The following is a 23,521-nucleotide window of genomic DNA, read 5'->3' as shown; positions in this document are numbered from 1 at the left end:
AAGACACAAAAGACATAAAATTTTGTTGAAATTAACATATATTCTTTTCCTGAATTTTAACACATAAAACAATTTGGACACTAATAACAATTTAATTTAATTTTTAAGGAAGATTTTCTGCTTTTGAAATACAATATATGCTTAGGTTAACTGTTGAAGCTACCTATCCAAATCAGCTACACCTAACAACTGTAATTTATGTAATATTGACACTTCTCAATAAAGAGGGATTTGTACTGATCCTTTCATAAAACTTTTGAATGGGAGATATATTTTCATAATAGGCAGGAAAAAAGTGGGAATCTTTTCTGTCAAAAGTTTCAAAGCAGATAAGAACAGCCACCCAGCTGAACTCCCCCAATATTCCTCTCCAAACAATTTTAAAATGATGCCTCATTGGTGGCAAAGAATTAGAAAATAAGTAGATATCAATCAATTGGGAAATGGTTAAATAAATTATGGTATTTGAAAGTAATGGAATATTGGTTTTTATAAAAAATGATGAACAGGTTGATTTTACAAAGGCCTGGAAAGATTTACATAAATTGATGCTGAGCAAAACAAGCAGAACCAGGAAAACATTGTACATAGCAACAGCAGGATTGTGCAATGAACACTATGATAGACTTGGTTTTTCCCAGTTGTTCAGTGATGACAGATGGAAAACGCCATCCCTATTCAGAGAAAGAATGATGAAAACTGAATATAAATAACACATGCTATGTTCACTTTTTTTCTTTTTCTTTCTTGTGGTTTTTCCCTTTTGTTCCGATTTTTATCTCCCAACATTATACAGAAATAGATAAAAATGAATGCATATGTGTAACCAAAAAAAAAAAAAAAAAAAGTTTTACATGTAACTGGAGGGGGGGGATAAAAAAATGTGATATCCTTTGCAAGTAAAATAAAATGACGCAAATCAAATTTTGGAAAAACAGAATCAACAAAAAGTCAGGGTGAGGAATTTTTCTGGTCCAAGAAAACTTAAGAGGTCAGCAGAAGAAGTCTATGACATCAATGTAGAGGTCTGTCCAAAGATCCCTCCCCCATGGCAGTGCTAAAACGCAGACACAGCTAAAACAGCAGCAGCAGCTTTGGGAACTCTCAGCCCAGAGACAGTAAGGGGTCAGACAATAGGTCAGAAAGATTATAGTTATACTGGGTACAGGAGGCAATGATTGGCAACTCTATTGTTCAAATGCAGTTATGGATCAAATTCCATGGTGGAGAAGGCTGGAAAATAATCTAATATGCTTTTGCTGAAGTTTAAAAAAAAAAAAAAAAGGGCAGTAGCAATCATGATCTAAGACAGAGAAAAAGAAAAAACAGACCTAATTAAAAAGATATTGTGTTGTGAAAAATGACATCAGGTATGATTTCAAAAAATATAAGACCTATATGCAGAGAATGTATTAACTCTGAGCACAAACTGAAGAACAACCTTTTCACTTTATTTTTCCTGCCTTTGTTTGAAATATAACTAATATGGAAATAGCTTTTGCATGATTTCAATGTATATTTAACATATTGCTTGCCTTCTCAATGCATGGGGAGGAAAGGAAAGAATTTGAAAAGAATGCAAAATTATACAATTTTTAAAGAAACAAAATTATTTCAAAAATAATAATCTCATCTTTGTGTTTTTCCTAATTCCGGTCACACTGGTAATGGGAAAGAGGAAATACTTTCTCAATTTGAGGAAATTTATAGCATTGTAAATTAAGAGACTGAATTTATAAAAATGTATTTTTGGTGCACATCTCCAAACTGATGAAAATGTGATCTGAATTTTTTTTCAAATAAATGCTTAAATATCTTTTGGGTTTTTTAGTTAGCAAACACTTAGTACTTTCTTATATAAAAAGCACACACTTCTATCACTGTTACCGAAGAGTAACAGATTAACTGTTTTAATGCAAGGGAAAGGGAGTGATTTCAGCAACTAGAAGATAAACAGAACTGATGCCAGTTTAAAATAATATTTCCAATGAAGTCCAAAAACAGAAAGGGAACATTATTTTGCAGCTTTGAGGCTTCATTTGGTACTTAAGAATTATCCATTACTACCTCTTCTCTATAGCTGAGATAAGTTGCTTCTTTAAATTAGGAAGCAAAAGTTTTAGTTTAAATAAAAATTAATTTTAGGAATGCTTTACTATTTTCTTCTTTTAACAGAAATTGATTGCCTAGATAAATTAGAAGCAAAGTCACCTAAAAGGAATTAGAATAATATGCATTTACAAGCGTTTAAAGACCTAAAGTGGAAAAGCAGTACCTGACAAAATAAGAAGCTATATAAGCCTTGGAGTTTCCATTACGATCAAGGAAAAGTAAAAAGTTTTTCAATTACATGGCATTGTATAAAAAACTGCTAATTTGAAAAAAGAGAGATTCAATGAAGGAAAACAGCTCTGAGGATAGGCTTGGGATATTATTAGGAAAAATTATGAGAAACCGAGGAAGCAGTGAAGGTAAGTGAAGTGTTAAATCAGAGTATGAAAGAAATTTGAAGTTTTAGACCTCATGGAGATAAAAGAGATGTGGGAAGATTTTATGCCTATAAATTTGCGAACTATGTAGAGAAATGCCTGTTAAAATTTGTTGTGAGATTTTTCATGACCTAAGATTTATTTCACCAATTCAGATACACTTATTGGTGTAGGAAAATAGCCAGAATCATGAACTATAATTTAACTTAACATAATTTTCCAAGATACAACATTTACCAAAGGAAGAATATAAAAATAAATTTGCAGCATGAAATTATTTGAGTATAGTATATTAAAATTCTATCCTTGATATTTACATACATAATTTCATTAGATGTAGCATAGGTTATGTTTACAATATCTAAGGGAAGAAATGAGAATGCAACCCTGCTATGTTACTATTTTGTGGGAGATCTTTCATGAGAGACTTACTGAAGGTAGTAGTAAGATTTATAATTTGAAATTCTGGTAATGAATGGACCTTGGACCATGGCAAAATTAAAATTATGTATAGTCCCACTTTGCAAATGGAGATCCAGATTTTATTTGAGTTTATTCTTAACAAAACTGTAAAGTAAAATGTATTTTTCCTATTAGGACAACTGTGATATTTCACACTCTTTAAGTAAACAGTTTCTTCATGGAAAAATATACTTATAATTTGGCATTAAAACTAAACATTTAGAGACTAAGAATAGCAATTTAAGTGTAATTGATCAAAATTACTCTCTTTTGTTCTTCACTTACCTTCACTACTTTCTCAATCCTTCATGAATTTTCTCTAACATATCCCAAGCCTATCCTTAGAACTGGTTTCATTCATTAAATATCTCTTCTTTGCAAGGTTTTGTTTTTTTTTTTTTTTTTAAATACCAATTAAAGGCAAAATTTTTACTTTTCCCTAAATAAACAACAAAATTATTTTTAAAGAGAATTCAGATATTCAACTAGATTAATGTTATTTGACTGTCATATTTATGTTTTTAAAAGTTCATGATAGTTTTGTGTTAGCATTATGCTTATTTCTTGCATTTTGATTTTTGGGAAATTATGGTATAAAAATGCTGTTAACAATGTGATATATATCATTAGAAGATTCACTCCTGTTTTGATATGAATATTGTAAAATTAAGAATCTGAACTATCACTAGATTTATGGCTAAAAATTTGTCTTAAGTATTTACTTGGGTATACTTGGCCTTAAAATGAATGATAATATTGGAGAAATTAGCAAAGACCTTATAAATTCTCATTATCTGCAAAGTTTTTTAGGATTTGCCATGTTCTCTAGGGCTCCAATCTTGGCAAGATCATAAAATTTTATTACCTCAAAGGAGCTATCAAAATGCATGTGATTAAGGTAAGCCTTGTAAATTCTGAAATAGTGAATCTGTTTATTGAGTAACTGAGATTCCCCTCCTCCAACACAAACACAGAGAAAATGTCAGATATCTTACATACTTGCCATTTATATTATAGAAGTGAGTGCCGATTATAAAAAATTATGAAATTGTACCTAGAATAGTATGTGTTAAAATTATATCTTTCAACCAACAAACTCTAGTTTAAAAGACTTTTCTTTCTTTTATCCTGAAGTTACTATTAAATGCTTAAACATCCAGTCTAATAGAAACTAATAATAGGATACCTAATAGAAGGATATGAATAAACTACCATATATTCACCTTATATATAAAACACCAGAATATGATTTTTTAACTTCAGATGATTAATTTTTACATCAGGATATATTTAAAGTGGAGAAAAAATGATGACTGAATTCTTTTGGAAAAACATTATACGTACTTAATAAGTACTGAAGATAAATGTTATGTTTTATTCACAGTTACTGCAACAAGAAAATGAACTATACCTTGCTCTAAACTGTAAGAATGATTTATGACAATGACTATGTTTGTTCTGAGTTTTGAATCCAAGTATAAACTCTTCAAATTATAGTTATATATTTGTATAATATATAATATAATTATAGTTATATATATAAGTTAACATTCAAGAGAAATGAGCCATTCAAAAGGAATGTGATCTGAGAAATGCTACAGAATTATTAAGAATCTGGGAATGTTGAGAAGATAGCCTAACAAGGGTAATGGCAGGATTTGTTGACTCAGTTTTCCTAGTGTGTTATTTACTTTCTGAACAGAAATGTTTCCTATCTGGTTGTTTCTGAGCCTGTGGAACTCTGTAACATGACTGGCTATTTCAAAGAAGTATCTACAATGTTTACCCTAAATCAAAAAGTTAAGGGAGTTTTGTCCTGGCATGCCAATTATAGATCAATCTATGACTTTAGGCTTAGACTTGAAGTAGTACTCCTTATTTTATTATAACTAGGTCCCTTCTGCATTCATAGTACATTTCTCTGATGATAGCAGGAAATATGCAGTGTTTGATAATGGATCTTATCATTTATATTCATCAAGCATCTTTGAATCACTATCAAAGGATACAAAGTACAAAAGACCATTCTTTTATTTTACTATTCTGAATTTGTGACCACTATTTGTCTAATCTTTCTTTTCTAGGTGACTAGGGAAAAATCAGTTTTAAGGCTTGCTATTTCCTTACTTATTGGTTTAATAGTTAAATATTAACATATGATAGGTCCATATAGTATCACATCCATTCTGAATGATATAAGAATAACAGTTATCCGCAAAGAAGGGATAAAATAAAGAAATGCTATAATAAAATATGTAAAAGTTTTCATTTTTTAATGAATTTACTTAAGGAAAAGCAACCAGATACCCATTTAAAATCCTGGATTTCGAGTGTTTTCCAATAAGTAAAGAAATATACTTAAAGAACTCATGATAAAAATAATTATATTAGCAGTATTGAAACTTCATCTGTTATGCCAGTGAAAAACAATGGAAAATGCCAGTCAAAGATGAAGATTCTAAAAATGTGTATTTCAAATTTTATACTGCAGTTAACAGGGGAACTACTGAAACTTCTCTCAGATTAATCTGAATATTCAGATACTTATCCATACAATTGTCTCCATACACAAGCTTTGGATTGTTTTAATAACTGTTTATAATGTTTCAAGTTGGAATGAGGCTTTCACACGTAGGACTCTTTTCATTAGTTGTCAAGAAATTTTAAATCGTGATCTTTTTTTATGAATTAAAAGATAAAAAATGAAAACATTTACTAAAAAAAATTTACCCATTTTCCTTCACAAAATAACAAACTACAGTACTTGGAGTTACATACAATAAATATATGTATATACATTGGGAAAAAAAGGAGAGAAATACTTGTGGTCCCCAGTAATAGACACACATATCAAAACATATGTCAGAAGAGTTCAATGAGATTTTTAAAACATTAACTTGACATTTTAGAAAAACAAAAGATGTTATTTCTCTGCAAGCAACATATTTTTATGGTTTCACAAATACAAACAAAAAAATTCAGTAGTTTACCAGTCTAAGGAGATACATGGAAGCAAATTCTCACTCAAATTAATTCTCAAATTATCTCACTCAAATTAATTCTCAAATTCATCACTCATTAGAAATTGTTGTTTGCCCTAAGTAAACAGCTAAAGATCACCTCCCCTCATTCTCTTTATGCATGTGACTATACTTCATACAAAACTGTCTATACTGAACAATCCAAACAGAACTATATCATTAAAAATAATAGGTTTTATAATCACAAAATCCTAAAACACTTAGCTTTAGAAAAAGGTTTCTCTATTAAAAAAGGGAAAAGGACCCACATATGCAAAAGTGTTTTTAGCAATTCTTTTTGTAGTAGCAAGGAACTAGATACTGAGTGGATACCCATCAATTATAGAATGGCTGGATAAGTTATGGGTTTTTATGCACAAATTTTATCACATTTTTTTTTTTCCTGAGGCTGGGGTCAAGTGACTTGCCCAGGGTCACACATGTAGGAAGTGTTAAGTGTTTGAGACCAAATTTGAACTCGAGTCCTCCTGAATTCAAGGCTGGTGCTCTATCCACTGCGCCACCTAGCTGCCCAAGTTATGTGTTTTTAATGTAATGGAATATTATTCTTCTATAAGAAATGATCAGCAGGATGATTTCAGAAAGAGCTGGAGAGACATGAACTGATGCTAAGTTAAGTGAGTGTACATGAACTGATGATGATGTAATAATGATCAACTGTGATGGATGGGCTCTTTTCAACAATGAGGTATGCAGGCTAATTCCAACAGACTTGTGATGGAGAAAGCCATCTGCATCCAGAGAGAGCACTATGGGGATTGAATGTGGATCACAACATAATATTTTCATCTTTTTTGTTGTTTGCTTACTAGGTTTTTTTTTCCTCTAATTTTTTTTTCCTTTTTCATCTGATTTTTCTTGTGCACCATGATAAATGTAGAAATATATTTAGAAGAATTATATATGTTTAACCTATATTGGTCTAAGAAGGGAGAAGTAGAGAAAAGGAAAAAAAAATATGGAGCACAAGGTTTTGCAAGGGTGAATATTGAAAACTATCTTTGCATGTATTTTGAAAAATAAAGAGCTATTATAAAAAGAGGTTTCTCTCAACTTTTTGAAACATACATTAAATGGTCTAGGTGTTCAAAGTATTTCAGTAAATGGGTATAAAAATTCTTTTGTGGCCTAATTGCTTGATTAAAATCCAGTTTTCAAATTAGAATTATCACTGGAAAGTTATCATTAGCAAAGAATTGGTTTTAATATTATAGCTAAATTTCTGTGAAAACTTTTTTTTAGAAACCATCTTATTTGGAAGCTTTTCTTCAATAGGAAGTTGACATTTTTTCCCTCTCCCTTTTTCTCTCAGTATATATGTACACACACACACACACACACACACACACATATATAAACATAATAAGCACAAGAGAGAGGAGGACTTACTTTACAAAGTCATGATCTCAAGGATTCTTTTTTTATGATTCTTTTTATGGTCTATAAATAGAATTATCTATATCAATGCTACAAGTTAGTATTACCTGTAGGGCATGCAGGTTTCAGGTAAATAATGAAAGAACAAATGGTGTGTGATGACTACAACTCATCAAACTTTCAAATGAGTTATAATTTCATATGATCATCTTCTATAGCTTTGTGTTTATAAGATTAACTCCATAAAATTTGAACTGGCTTTTACCATATGAACTAAGTATTAGAAGATCAATGTGACTTTGTCTTTAAAGATTTTTAAAGTTTAGTTAAATAAACTTTAGTTAACTTTAAACATTCAAATTACACTTAAGTTAAAGTTAAGTAAAGTTTAGTCAATTTTAAACACTTAAGGGGCAGCTAGGTGGTGCAGTGAATAGGACACCAGCCTTGAATTCAGGAGGACCAGAGTTCAAATCTGGTCTCAGACACTTAATACTTCCTAGTTGTGTGACCCTGGGCAAGTCACTTAACCCCAGCCTCAGAAAAGAAAAAAAAAAAATTTTAAACACTTAAGTTACAGTTAAAGACTTAGATGTTAATTCAGAGATTCATGTTCCTAAATTTGAATAGGTGAAACTAGACAATATGTTGTCAGTAGACAAGAACAGACCCTTCTGATATAGAATTCCCAAGGGAAAATAAAAGCAGATGATTTCATGAAGTAGTTAAAACCCAAGGTGACAGAATAAGAAATCTGTTGTTTAAATGGATATTAATTCAATGTTGCACATATGTGCTTAAAGTCTACAGAAGATTAAAGATGAGAAAATATTTGACGGCGACATTTAGCATTGGTTGCTAGAATTAGGCTGGATTTAGGAAGTTCTATAAAATGTGTCTTGTTTGTTATAGAAATTTTTGCTTTATTATGGAATTCAGCGCTCCTAATACTTATAGCTGTCTGTGTAAATGCCTTCCAGAAAATGTGTGACTGTATAGGATATATAAAACTGTAGTCAAGAAATGCACGTAAATGATGTTTAACTAGGGAGGGAGGATCTGTGATGAGAATTTCCTGCTCAGGATCCTTGCCATTACTTTGATAAGACATACCACGATAGGAAAGAAAACTATGCATTATGCTTCTTCCTATCACTATGAAAAGAAAAGAACACTACCAACTCTCTATTTTAAACTGCCAGACACTGCTCCTACAAGCTAGATGGTCACAACACTTGCAGAATCAATGATGGGAAACCAGTCACATCTCCAAGTTTGGAGCCAGCCAAGCAGATACCCTAATCTTTCTCCTGTTACTTGTATCCTTCTATTTTCCTCTTGCTTTCTGTAAAATTCCATTTTTCTATACTATTTACATATTCATATTCTAGATATGTATGATGATCTGGGCTTACTGAGTCTTGTATCTAATCAGTTGAGTTCATATTCTAAGTATTATAATAAAACTGTAATTAACCATCTCTCATCATTAATTTAGTGACTAACAAAAGTATATAACCAAATGGAGCCTCAGATAATTTTTATATCAACATAAAAAGTTTAGTTAGGCTATTATATAAAAACAAAAAAATTATTTAAGTGAATTGAAAATGAACTTAAGTATTAATCCATATTTTTAGCCCAAAGCAGTTGATTGTTAAATGAAAAATGTATTTTCTTCTTTTACCAGAGAATATACTTGTTATATATGTATTTAGCACCACAAGAAAAAAATTAAAACTAAGAAAAAAAATTAGAACACATTTGAAAAATTTAGTATCACTAACCTTTAAATTTTTATTTTAATTTTGCTTGTCTACTTTATAAAGTTTTAAAGGTAAAGTGCTGATATTTAGGACTTTGAACTAATAGAGGAATTTAATTCAGATATGCATACTAGGCTATCTTAGTCATATAAAGCATTATCACTTTTCTACCTCCCCATTCCAAAGGCCTTCATTGTAACATTATAAAACAGTGAGCAGAAAGGAAGCTTGGTTTAGAATTTAATTTCAAAGAGAAGATTCACAACTGTTTTACAAAAGACAAAGCATTAATTATATTCTATGCACAATGCAATTTTTGATTTAACAGCAAGAAATGTGTTATTTCTTTGTACAAATAGTAGCCACTGCTCCTGACCACTTAACAAGCTATCGTATGTTTTAGAAATAGTCAGTTTGCAGACATACACCTCAATCCTGTCCCAAAGGCCCTCCCATTTTACATTGCTATCCATTGCAATCATTGCCAATTTGCTAGTTAGATAAAATTTTCAGAACTGTTTCAAATGTGCATTTTTTTAATGGGAAAAGTTCTTGGCTCTTGGTCTTATATATTTCTGTTAATTATTTATCTTGGGTATCAAACTCTTTCCTTAATGACAGATTACCTTCTGTTCTTAGCTATATTGATTATATTTCTGCAAAAGCTTTACAATTTAATTTAATCAAAATTATATGGTTCATCTGTTGTGATCCTCTCTGTGACTTACTTAGGTTAAGAATTCTTTTAGCTATAATTATCAAAAATGCTATCATTTATTTTCATGTTTTTTAAAATAATGTAAGCTTTTATATCTTTAGATGACATACATAAAATTTGAATCTACTATAGTACATGACATGAAATGCTTGTGTAAACCTATTTAGAGACAAATTTCTTTCAGTTTCTTTTTCTAGAAATTTGAATGGGGAATTTGTTCTCAAGTTGTTTATATTATTGAATTTAGAGAATAATAGATAGTATGTTTAATTGTTTCTGGTTCTTGATTATCCTTTCTTTTTAACTGATCTAGTTTCCAATTTTTAAAATAGCACCAAGTAATTACTAATATTTGGTAATATAATTGGGGTTCTGTATGTTCAATTTCCCCTTCATTCCTACTTTTTTTCATTATTTTCAATACTTCAAGGTCTTTTGTTCTTCCAAATAAATATAGCTATGCTTTATCAAACACAAATATAAGAAATAAATGTTTATATTTCCCATATAAAAGAAATGCACATTGAAACAGTTCTGAAAATTTGATCTGACTAGCAAAACGGCAATGATTGCAATGGATGGAAATATGGGAGGGCCTTTGTGACAAGACTGAGGTGTGTATCTGTGCAAACAATGACTATTTCTAAAACTTAAGCTAATTTGTTAAGTAGTCAGGAGCAATGGCTACTATTTGTACAAAGAAATTTGTACAAAGTATAAGTAACTCCAAAGTTACTAAATCAATTTAGATAGTAGCATCATTTTAATTCTATGGGCAACAATCATGACCAATTAATAACCTTCCAATTATTTCTTTAAAGAATTCCTTATAACTAAGTCTCAAGTATGGATTATTAGATTGACTCCCACATATTTTATGTATTTTATAGTTATTTTAAACAGCTTCCTTTTTATGATTTCTTCCTGATTCTCTGCTAATGTTATAGATGTAGACTATTTTGTATCCCACTTTACTAAAATGATTAACTGTCTCAACATCACTGATGATTACCTTTGCTTTTCTAAGACAGACATCCAGAACTAGAAATTTTGTCCTTCTTTACCACTGTCCATGTCTTTTTTTTTGTCCGATTATAATCACTAGTATATCTATAATTGTCAAATAATAGAAAAGGGACATATTTTTGCTTACTGAAAAAAACTTCTTACAAGTGATTTTAGTTTTAGATATGTGCTTTTTATATTGAAAATGACTTATACCTATGCTTTTTAATTCTTAAATGAGCATTATATCTTTAAAGCCTCAAGTTTCAACGTAATAAATTATATTAATTTTATTCTTAATGTCACTGTATCCCGGGTATAATTTCAACTTACTTGTAATGTGTAGTTTATTTAAAATTTTTACATAAATACTCATTATTTGTAGTAGCTAATAGTTCTTTCTTTGCTTTATCCCTTTTGGATTAGGTATTGGTACTATATGTCATAAAAATGAGTTTGATAGGGTCTTTTTTCAATTATTGAAAATAATTTCTGTAGCACTTCTCTGTAAATCCATGTAGATCAACATTTTTTGATAGTTCCTCTACAATTTGTTCACTTTCGCTTTCTGAATGTCATTATAAGTCTCCATTAATGATATATATTTTTATTTGTGTTCCATTATTATTTTTATTATTATATCCATAAAGAATATATTTGATATTTTGACCTTCTGTACTTTATAATTTTTCTAAAATCCAACTTTTCCTAGTGTTTATTCAGTCCTATATTTCCCTTTTTATATGTTAGATTTTTCCAGTTCTAAGAAGAACATTAAAGTTTTCTATAAGTATATTACTAGCTATTTTTATTTGTAGTTTAGTTAAATTTTACTTTGTGAATTTAGATACTATGTTATTTGGTGCACTCACATTTAACACAGACATTGTTTCACTGAGCACAGTAGCCTTAAACACAATGTAATTTTCCTTTTTCCATTGTAGTCTCAGTCCATGATTGCAATTCCTGCTTTTTTTTAATTTCCTGATATGTAGTAAATTCTGTTCTATTCATAATTTCATTTGTATTTCTTTTCTTAAGCATCTTGTATGAAGTATATTATTGAGTTCCAACTATTCTGCCATTATCATTCATTTTATTTGAATATTTAATCCATTCCCACTTAAGGTTAATATTGTCAAGTTTTTATTTTCTACCACTTTTCTCTTTTGTACTGATTGCTATCCCCTTTCTTTTTAAAATAAGTACTTTGTCCACTACCACTCTAGGCTGCCACTGGGGACTCACATATGCTCTCTTATGAACTGGATGTAATTCTTTGCTCATAGAAATAATGTTATTCTCATCATTCCCAGAGAAAATCCATTATAAGGCCCTAATATCACAAACAATTCTCTCTTGAGATCTGCCTTCTCCTTACCTACCATTATCCCCATAAATTTTGCTTTAGACAGTAGAAGAGATACTAAAAGGGTTCTATGTAAACTAAATTGTGTATGTTGAATATTCTTATAAGCAGCAAGGGAACTCATATATGCACTTACTTTTCTAAATGGTTTAATGTATACCTATGATATTGAAGAAAAAGAGAATATAGGAAGAGATAAAAAATCATTGTGAATCTAATCCTATACTTAAAAAAAAAAAAAAAAGCAATTTGAGGTATATGCCCTACTGATAATAGTACATTAGTAAATGTTTTACTGAGCACTTCCTTGCTACTAGTGCCTATTCCCAAAAAAAAATCCTTATGTTCATTTTGTACATGTTCTATATATTATTTTATATGTACAAAATGACTTCCTTGACAGAATTTAATTAAGTTTGTTGAGGGCAAGGACTATTTTCTTTTTTCTTTTTCTTTTTTTTGGTCTTTGTATTTCTAGCACTTGACACTGTGCCCTGGAAAATAGCAAATGCTTAAATATTTGTTGAATGATTAATAAAGATCTAAAACTATGAAATAAAAAAAAAGTCTAAGCTTAAGAAATGGACTTGTGATTTAAATTCTCACAAGGAATTCACAATGAGGGAAAAAATCCTCTATCAATCTAGGTCAGCACCTTCTCTGCAACTTAAGAATTTTAGAGAGTTGCCTAGAACAATAATTAATTAAATGGCTTGACCAGGGTCACAAAGCAGGTTTGGCTCTTTGTTATTTTGCCAGAGGCAGAACTTAAACCCAGATCTCCCAGGCTCAAACACAAGCTTTTCTATCTACTAAGCTAGAAAAATATTAATATTTTAATTGCTTCTTTTTGCTTGGCACACATGCATACATGCACGTGCTCACGCGCACACACACCCCCCCTATACACATCAAACAAAATCAACAAAACTATAGCAGGAACATATAACTATTTCTAAGTTCCCAACCCAAGCACTTTAGAAATACAATTCAGCATTATTTAATCATTTAGATAACTCCCCTAAAGAACCCACCTAAACAATTTGAAAGAGAAAAAAAAAACTTTTTTTAGCTGTCTAATAATAATGTTTTATATTTTTAAAATAATGCAAACTAGTTTTTCCCAAACTTAATTTCAATCAGTGAAAATTTCAATTTATATACAATTTTCCCATTTAAAATTCTGAAAAGTTAAATATTTCTCCCACAAATTTTTAACAGCCCTAAAAAAATTTTTATGAACCAAAGGCCTACTTCAAGCTAAAGTTAGTTCAGCAAGTCTCTTTAAGGCCACACATGGAAAATCAAAACAACAGTAGCAGAAAAATTCTATTAAGTTGGTGTAAAGTACAGCTCTAAGATTTCCACAGGCCTCCATATTAAATATGGTCTCCTCCTAAAACTGATAAAGAACTCCAAGGAAACTCGAAAAATACTTAAGCCATACAAAAGGCCATATTGGCCTTTCTATGGTTTCAGAACCCATAGAAAGAAGGGACTTTTCTAATAGAAACTCAACTCTTAGAAAGACTATCCAGGTTGTAAGATCTTGAAAACACAACCTCTTTAGGTCTGTTTCATCCTGTATATTCCACATGATGTGAAATGAGGTTTTATTTTAAAATATCTACAGTTAATGAATTTTCCCCTTTAATATATGAAATAAAAATACCTATAAGATAATTTTATAATTGCAATATTTACAATTTCCTCTATTATATTCTAAAATACCCACAATTTCCCTTTATTTTGTGATTACTTCATTTGCGACTTACATCAACATATTTTAGGTTCAAGTATGTTCCATGAACTAATCAATTTGGAAAATATTAGGCTAGATAATCTTCAAGATTATGATTCTATAAGCTAATTATTTTATATTCTATTCAAGCTCTAAGATTTTATAAGTTTAATAACAATACTGATACTTAAGATTACATTATGGTAAAGCACTTTAAAAGACTCCAATATCTACTGCTGGAGGCTGCTAAATATATAAAAATTAGTTGCTGATAGGCATACCACCTGACAATTATACCACATGAAACAAACACAAAATAATTGTTAAATAAATCTGTAATGTTTGTTGAAATACTGTTTTGTAAATGTTACATGCTGTCTTCCAATCTCCATGATGACAGAGATACTACAATCCTTTAAGACAAAGTTGCCTTTGATACTTACAATGCCCTGAATATAGTAGACATTCATTCATTCAAATAAACATTTATTAAGTATCCAACATATATAAAACAACATGCTCGGCCCTGAATATCAAAGATAAAAAATAATCATTTCTACCCAGAAAGAACTTATATTTATGTCACTAAGTGATTGGAATTTTCCTATTTTGTGAATAATTAATACTTTTTTTCAATAACATTCATAATAATAGTTGGGTAGGTTCTGAAAAATAGCAAAGCTATTAAGATAGATATGATAAGTTATTTCATGTTAATCACAAATGAAAGTTGACAAATTTAAAATTAAAGAGCTAAGTTAAATATGTTGAAGAGAGAAGTCTACAAAAAATAAATCCAGGTAGGTAATGAAGAGTAAATATCTAACTAGAATCATAATTGATAGTGTAAACTAAAAAATTTGAATATCTCAATATTCCTGTTCCCTCAGCCTCTAAGGATTGTTCAACTTTCTTAAGTCACAGAAAATCAGAGGGCTCTAACCAGTTTATCAAGATTTACCAGAAGTAGATTATTAAAGTCATGCCTAAAAAGATCTCCAAATTGATTACTGCTATTGTGCCCTTCTCTACTTTTTCTTAGAATTCTCAATAGAAATGAAAGCACAATAGAAAATAGGACTAGTCAATAATGTTCATGTTAGCAAACTTTCTTAATATTTACTATCCATCTTAAGTATTCAGGAAAATAAAAAGTAGTTTCTTCTTGCAAAAAAAGTTGGTAATGAAGTTGTTTGTGCTTCATTCTTGAAGGACAAGAAAGCAAACTGAATTTAAGTGAGGGAGAAATATGTGAAGTTACCAGCCTCCCCTTCTCCTCTAGAGCCATAGGATCCAGTGGCGAGATATAGATCAGGACAGCTAGAGATGACTCTGAATGCAGTGGGAGACTTTCACTTTATGATATGCTAAGATCTTTAACAGGTCTCAGAGTTTAACTGAGGAGACACAATCAGTGATTAAGGCTGGGTAAGAAAGTAGGTAGAAAATTATCTCTGTACATGTACACACACACACACACACACACACATACATATCAATCTGGAAAGGGAAGAACCCTCAAGAATTCCTGGCCAAAACAGAAACAACTGCTTTTACATTCACTCTGAGTCACTCAGGACCCAAAAAATGGCCAAATGGGGCTTGACCTGAGAATAATTGTTGGTCAGTCAATAAGAACCAGGTAATGAAGGAGCACTACACTGAAAAGAATGTTTACATATCTATTTACTATTCTACATTTTTAAATCTATATAAATAAATATATATGTATACTTCATACTATAAGAATTTTAAATATAAAATGTGTATATAAATAATATCTAATTCAAGTACTATTTTTTGTGAAATTTTGATTGATTTCCATATGGGAAGTAAAGATTACATTATCTGATAAAATAATAATGACAATTATAGTGTCTGTGGTACCTTCTCTATAGTGCCCACTATATGCCAGCACTATGTTAAACTCTTTACAAAATTGATCTTCACAACAATTTTCAAAGGTAAGAATAGATTATCCCCATTTTATAGTTGAAGAAACTGAGAAAACAGGTTAAATGATCTGCCCAAGGTCACATAGCTATTGAGTATCTGAGGCTGATTCAATCCATGACACCACCTAACTGCCCGTTATCTTGTACTACTACTCTGGTGTATTTGTCTTTACTTGATGCATTATATTGGCCCGTGTAAATCTGAACTCCCAGCTAAATAACGAATATTCTTGAGCACAATTAAAAGTTGCTTACTTGTCCTTATATCTCTAGCAGTTGTCCCAGTATACTGTACATTGTTCACATTTATTTTGGTGAATTAAAAAATATGCAGAATACATTCAATAAGCCAGTTGGCATCCAAACCTTTAATAAATTTCAAAATACCCCTTGCTTTTGTAATGGTAAAATAGCTCAGTTATAAGCCACTCTTGGTTACTGGGTAGGTGAAGGCTGTTGTTGTGGTTGTAGGTGAAGATGGTGGTAGTCGTAGTTGTTCGGTTGTTTCAGTCGTGTCCGACTCTTCGTGACCTGATTTGGATTTTCTTGGCAAAGATACTAGAGCGATTTGCTGTTTCCTTCTCTAACTCATTTTACAGATGAGGAAACTAAGGCAAATAGAGTTAAAGAGACTTGCCCAGGGTCACACTGCTAGTTAAGTGTCTGAGGCCAGATTTGAACTCAGGAAGATGAGCCATCCTGATTCCAGGCTTGGCACTGTCCACTGCCACACACAGTTGCCCCCGGGTGAAGAATACAAGCATAAAAATACTTCACAAAAAAGCCCTATATGACAGGAGACACACAAAAAAAAGAGAGCTACTGTAGAGCTACCCTACTAGAAATCTGCTTAATTTGTAATTATAAAAAGGCAAGTCACACCTCCTTGCTAAAATTTTTGTTTAGACTGAAAAATTTTAATCTAAACACCCTTCAAAGAACAATTAGGGCTGACTGTGATAGCATGCTGACCACAACTTTTAAGCAAAATTCAAAGGAAAAGCATGTAGCCAAGTATCCCCCCCCATGGGGTGATGTAGCAAGCCCATATAGAATCTTTGGCATCCCCTTCCTCATAAATCTTCACTTCTGTATTAGGGAATCTGATATTGATTCCACTTCTGCAGAAATCTCATATTTTTCCTGAAAAGATTAATCACTGTTGTTTGGACTTCTACATTTCTTAACTGCAGTCCTGACCCAAATTAAGTCTTTCAAAGGCTCCAAACAAGAATCAATTATTGGATTACTGTTTGATATAACTTCTCTACTATGATATGCATTGAAAGTAGCTAATATATTTTTCCTTCATTCATCACAGTTTTCACAATATCCAAATATAAAAAGTGAAGTTTGTGTCAATGCATTAGTAATATGGTGATCAAATTTATAAAAACAAGTTTTCAAACTATTGTTCTTGGAAAAATATATAGTAAGGCAAAATCATGCAGCAGCAGATGGAGCTGACCTTCCTGGAAGCTAAGGAGACCTCTGCTCAATTCTCACCTATATTACACACAGTCTGTGTCACCTGGGGCAAATCACTTAAGTATTTAAGAGTTCTATTCAACTCTAAAATTATATGCTGCAGATATGTAAACAACCTTCATTGTAAAGGGAGCTTACTAACATAGATATTCCCTATGCCAATAAAATCATGTATCATATCCTTACCCCTACACAAAAATAAAATGGGATTAAGTTAATAGGCCAAAAGTGATCAGTAGGAATTGATGATACCAAAGATTTACAGCCTTCAAATATGAGCCTTCAAAACTATCAATAACCCAACTATGTAGTTGATTCTATGCATTCCTCAGCATTTATTTGAAGATCAAAAATTATGATTTTCTCTTGTAAAAATTCCTGTTTATATTTATCTTCACTTCTAAATGTTAGAAAATTTCAAAAACTCATATATTTATTTTCTCCTAACTTTATCACCTGTCCCAAAGATCTTAGTAGAGTGCTTTGCAAAAAGTGGTACTCAATATGAGTTAAATGAATGCACAGCAGTTTGAAAAACTACCATATTTCATCAAGTGTAAATTGACATCCTAAAGGGGAGAAAAAAAAAGAAAAAAAAAAAAAAAACCTTGATAACAACATTATTCATTTGGATACAATAGTAAAATATCATGAAATGCAAATTTCCTATCTATTACCATTCAACATATGTCAGAACAGAAGCTAAATGTCCAGATATTCTGGCACATACCTGCTCTGTTAATTCTGTCAATTTTATCCATACTAGGAGACTGGACCCGAAGCCGAGGGCTACTTTGACAGGAGCTCTCTGATGCCACATCATTAAATGAATCATCAAGTGTCAGTAAAAGAAGTTCTTTAACACATTTATGACAGATACTGTGCTGACAGGGAAGGATCAACGGATGGGTAAATAGCTCCTTGCATGCTGGGCAGATGAGCTCTCGTTCAATATTCTTAATAGTAACCTTAAATGAAGGAAGAAAAAGAAGTCAGAGACAAAAAAGACACTTAGCTGTAGATAAATATATTTTATATATAACACATTTTCATAGACATATATGCATATATATGCAAATGCATGTATATAAACACCTATTTCAGTTATCTTTCCAGAAAAATCACCAAGGAACATAATTTTTAAAAATAAATCTGAATCTTCCTCTCTATAAGGAGCAACTTACCATCCCCAAGGCTCATGGTATAAGAATACACAATGTGGTAAATGAGACAAAGGCAGGTAATGTTGAAGGACTGAGTACACAAATCAGGAATATATTGAGAATAAATTATACCATAATCTAAATTCCAATAAATTGTCAAACTATAAAGCTAATGTTGATATGCATGACTTTAAGGAAAACTTGGTAAAACACTTTTGCAAAAACTTGAGATTACAAACTGATACAATATGAACAGCACTATGAATAAACTATTCTTTTTTTTTTTTTTTGCAATAAATTCAGCTTCTCTCTGCCAAAAACTTAAGATAATTTTTGTATCCATTAAAATATTTAAGGAATTTACTTTAAATCTCTTTACATGGCTGAATACTGCAGTTACATATCTCTGAGATCTAGAATTGTGTCCATTGTTATACATATATTGTATATTCCTAAGTGAAATAAAAATTACTTTATTTTTAAAGTAGTCTACAAAAAATAAAAACAACAAAAATTAGACTTATAAATTATGGTCATATTTTCAATAGAAACAATTAGTAAAACTTTTAGTCTTTATTAATACAACAAAACATTTGGTGACCTTACATAAGAATGTCCTTTGTTTCACTTTTATATAGAATGAAGAAATAAAATATCGAATACTATGATTTTATGCTCTATTTAATGTTTTCTGTTCAGCATGTCATTAGCTAATTTCTGGACCAGTTTTTTCACTTGTAAAAATCTGGTTCTAAAATTCTAAGATTCAATAGCCCTACAAAATCAATAACATCCAAATAATATTAGCACTAATAAGCTTCATGTTTATTATTTTAAAGATGTACCCTCCAAAATTTTAATATGTATATTTTTTTGTTGTTGCCAAAAGGTAATTATTTTAGTAAGGATACCACAAATCAAAATGATACAATTATTAAAATAAAAGACAATAGTCTCTCTGCAGTTTTGGATGAATAATAGCATCCCATTTTTATGTAATTGGCCTTTGGCATACTTTGTGCCAGTATTATTCTTTTTTTTAAATTAATTTTATAATTATAACTTTTTTTTGACAGTACATATGCATAGGTAATTTTTTTTTTTTTACAACATTATCCCTTGTACTCCCTTCTGTTCCGAGTTTTTCCCCTCCTTCCCTCCATCCCCTCCCCTAGATGGCAGGCATTCCCATACAATAATATGTATATATTTTCAAGAAAACATCATATGCTACCCTTCTGTAAGTACATAGCATTATAAATAATAATTCACTAACAAAGAGTAGCACAATCACTTGGATCTTGATTTTTCAACAAATATTTTTGATATATTTTACTTTTAAATCATTTGGATGTTAAATAAAATCCATCCTCACTGAATTTGGAGTATGGAGGAATAATTAAGCTTCAGAAAAGATTCAATGAATAATAGTTTTGACTTCCTGAAATAGGCGTTGATGCTAATTTTATACTTTAAAACCTCAAATATATAGTTTATCATACATCATACATATTATACAAATATATTTCAACTCACTTCATTTTTTCTAGAAGACATTCAAAGATGATTCTTTATCATGATGGTCAGAAGATCCTACATTTAAAGCAGGAAGGGAACTTTAAAAGTCCATCTAGTCCAAGAGAAGGCAGGCAAACTACGAGTCAAAGGCCAAATCCAGTCACTGCCTTTTTTTCCTAAGATCTATGAGCTAAGAATTGTTTTTATTTTTAAATATAGTAAAACTTTATTTTAAAAAGTAAAAACCATTTTTAGCTCATTCACTTCACAAAAATTAGGGCACTGTCCAACCTCATTATACAGATCAGTAAACTGAGACCCAAAGAGGCTTATTAAGTAACTCATCCAAAAATAACAATTCTATCCAATGGGACAAATCTTGTCCCATTTACAGATCCCTCAGAACAAATTACTGTTACAATGCAGCCCCTCCTTAAATGACAAGGGTTAAGGACTACGTCTAGGTGAAGGGGCAGGTCGATTCTCTGAAACCTCCCCGGCTGAGAATCATAACACTTAAAGGAGTCGCAAAGCAGCCTTTACTTATGAAGATGTTCTTTGTGGATGGGGAATGAAATAAATTGGAGGCAGAGGGAAGAGGAGAGGTGGAGAACGCAACTGCCTCTCAGTCTCCTTGTGTCATCCTCCTTCTCTCACATGAAGAGAGCCATTCCACAGGGCTGAGTTAGAGCTCCAGCAGCCACTGGCAGGTGGCTCCTGTATCACAACAATTAGAAATATTATCTCGATAAGTATAAGTATTATCTCGATTTGTTAATTTACCGTTGATTTAATTTGACATTCCCCAATATGGCAGTTAGGTGGAGCAATGACGGAGCCCAGAGTCAGAACAAGTCAGTTAACCTGTTTTCTGTTTCCTCAGGTGTTAAGTCTGATTCCTCCTGAGTCAAACCTCTTTTAGGGGTTTTCTTGGCACAGAAACTTAAGTTAGCAAAGAAAATGGCAAAGTACCTATCTTACAGATGAGGACCCTGGGGTAAACATGGTTAAATGACTTGTCCAGGGTCACACAGCTAGTGTCTGAAGCCAATTTTGAAGTCAGAAAGATGAGTCATCTTAGATTCAGACCAGGATTCTGTCTCCTGGGGTCGGTTCCAGCATCTATACAATGGGATAACAGCTCCTCACTCCCAGAGCTGCTGGGGGGGCTCGCGAGGATAAGAAGTGTAGCGCGCTCGGCCTGGCACACAGCAGGAGCTATATAAGTGTTAGCTATTGTTGTTCTTTATAATCGCCCGTCCTCCCGCCACAGCTATTCTCCGCCCTCCCCAGCGGTGGCTCTGGCATCTCTGCCCGCTAAGCCTGGCTGAGACAAACAGGATAGGCAGTGGTGAATTCTAGTGGGAATCTGGGCAGAATGAGTTTGCGAGATGTCTCCAATAAAACGCACCCAAAGCAGCTATTAGACACGGCTAAGCGATAGATCAAACATTACAGCAGGTGCGAGCTGACAACAGCCGCATTTTCTGTAATTAATTCATCCGGCTCATATTGCTCACAAAAAGGTCAAAAAAAAATCTGATTTATTTATTTAAAGGTGCTCAAATACAGATTCCTCCACCAAAAAACGAGGGATCCAGATCCCAGCCGCGCCAAGGGTCCCGAGGCGTCCCCACCCCTCGCACCGCTCTCTCCCCCACGCCGGCACTGTCAGTGCTTTCATCCTCGCGGTCCCAGGAAGCGGCCACCTCCGGCTTCAGAGCCCAGGGTTGGAGCCCGCCACCAGGCTGGAGGTCCGGCGGCCGCTCGCCCCCGCCAGAGGGTGTGGTAGGGCGAGCAGCGCCGGCGCCGGGAACGCCTCTCCCCGGGAAGGAGAGGTGAGCTGGTCCCCGACGGGCACCGGAAGGGAAATGGAAGAGAAGCGGCCCAAGCTCCCCAAGACGTACTCCGGCCGTCCCACCAATGCCGCCCCACCCGAGGTGTGAGGTGGGACGGAGCCTCCTCCACTCCGTGCGGCAGCCATGGCTTCCACAGAAAGCGGCTCCTCAAAGAAGGGCATACTCACTAGCGATTCAACACAGTCTCCCTCCATCGCCGCCCCTCAGCCGGGTGTCATGTAGGGAGGTCGCGCAGGGCTATAGGACCGGTGCCAGATGGGGGGAGGGTTCGCTCGTGGAGGGCGAAGCCCAGAGCGCGAGGCTGAACACGCGTGGACGGAGAAGAAGAGCCAGACTCCGAGACTGGGGATGGGGGAAAGAGGGCGAGGCCCGGTAAAGGATCTCGTAGTAGGTCAGTCTAAGGTGTGGAGAGGCGGGGATAGGCTGGGGAGTGGATGAGTCCTGAGTGACGCAAGGAGGGGCGGGGGTGGCGGGAGGTGGGAAAGGGCAGTGGGGAAGAAAGGGAAGTGGAGCTGCCTCGGGAGCGCAGAACTCGAAGCTAGCTCGGCGGGTCGGGCTGCCAGCTAGAGCCCCAGCTCCGGGCGATGACTGTAGCCTGTAGCTGACTGCTACTTCTGCGACCGAGGCGGGAGGGGGCGAGGGAGAAAGAGCTTGGGATGGTCGACCAGGGGAGGGGCTGGAAGAGGAGGTGGGGTAAGCTCTCCGGTCGCCTAGGCAACCAGCACCCCACCGCATAATGAGGGCGGGGCGGCTTAAAGCCTAGTTGACTCTCTGGGAGCCGATTGCCTTCCTTGCAAGTGGAACTGGGGTACGGAGGATAAAAGGGAAGTCCGGTTTAGTTTCTCCTTTCTTTTCCCCCCAAGATTATTTATTATAGGGCATTTCCCCCTTCACGGTGGAAAGCCAAAAGAAGGAAGAAAGGACGGGACCGCAAAGGAGGAGAAGCTTGGGATTTTTCCCTCCCCAGTAGCTCTGCGGTTGGAATTTGGATCTTTTCCGGAGCTTGGAGCTGTCCATCAGGACTAAGACGAGCTCTAGATATTAGTTTAGGTTACATCTACTAAGACTTCTCCCCGCCGCCTCTCTCCCCACCCTCCTGCAAGCCAATCATCCTGCCCCCCTCCCCCCCCCCCCCCCCCCCCGTCTCTTCGGAAAACTGCTTATTCCGAGTCCGCTTCCTGCTTCCCCCTCCCCCTCCCCCAAGGGTGCCCCTAACTTTTTCAATGCGGAGGGCACCGTCACGTAGACTAGTAGAACGATCAAAGAGGAGAGACTCCAACACCACCGTCTGAGACGCTCCTTTCTTCACCAAAAACAGACCCCATTTTTTTTTTTCACTTTTTAACGTAGACTTTATGTTCGACCCACTTTTACAGTCCTTTTCTGAAGTCCTAGATTAGGTGGAGGAGCTACCATTCTCTTTTTTGGAGGGATGTGGAATGGGGGGGGGCGGTGGGGGGGGGAAGATTGGAGAAGAGGGTGGTGTGACATTTGTTATTGGTCTTCCTAAGAACTCTGGACTTCATATAATCTCTCCATTCTCCATTTCAATTCATGTTTAAGTTGATAA

The 23,521-nt window shown here is 33.7% G+C and overlaps 1 protein-coding gene across 1 annotated transcript in view; it reads right to left on the bottom strand.

Annotated features, from left to right (window-relative positions):
- The window catches only part of TRIM36 (tripartite motif containing 36), a 59,910-nt gene extending 37,352 nt beyond the window's left edge, over nucleotides 1–22,558 (bottom strand). Inside the window, 2 exon segments of the mRNA XM_074281993.1 lie at nucleotides 18,142–18,379; nucleotides 22,119–22,558. Coding sequence (XP_074138094.1) covers nucleotides 18,142–18,379; nucleotides 22,119–22,145 — 265 coding nt within the window. The 5' untranslated portion in view covers nucleotides 22,146–22,558.
- Between the last annotated feature and the right edge of the window lie 963 nt (nucleotides 22,559–23,521).

This window comes from Sminthopsis crassicaudata, chromosome 1, assembly GCF_048593235.1.
Source record: "Sminthopsis crassicaudata isolate SCR6 chromosome 1, ASM4859323v1, whole genome shotgun sequence".
Taxonomy (NCBI): domain Eukaryota; kingdom Metazoa; phylum Chordata; class Mammalia; order Dasyuromorphia; family Dasyuridae; genus Sminthopsis; species Sminthopsis crassicaudata.
The sequence above is the reverse complement of the archived record's forward strand: the minus strand, read 5'-3'. Positions and strand labels throughout refer to the sequence as shown.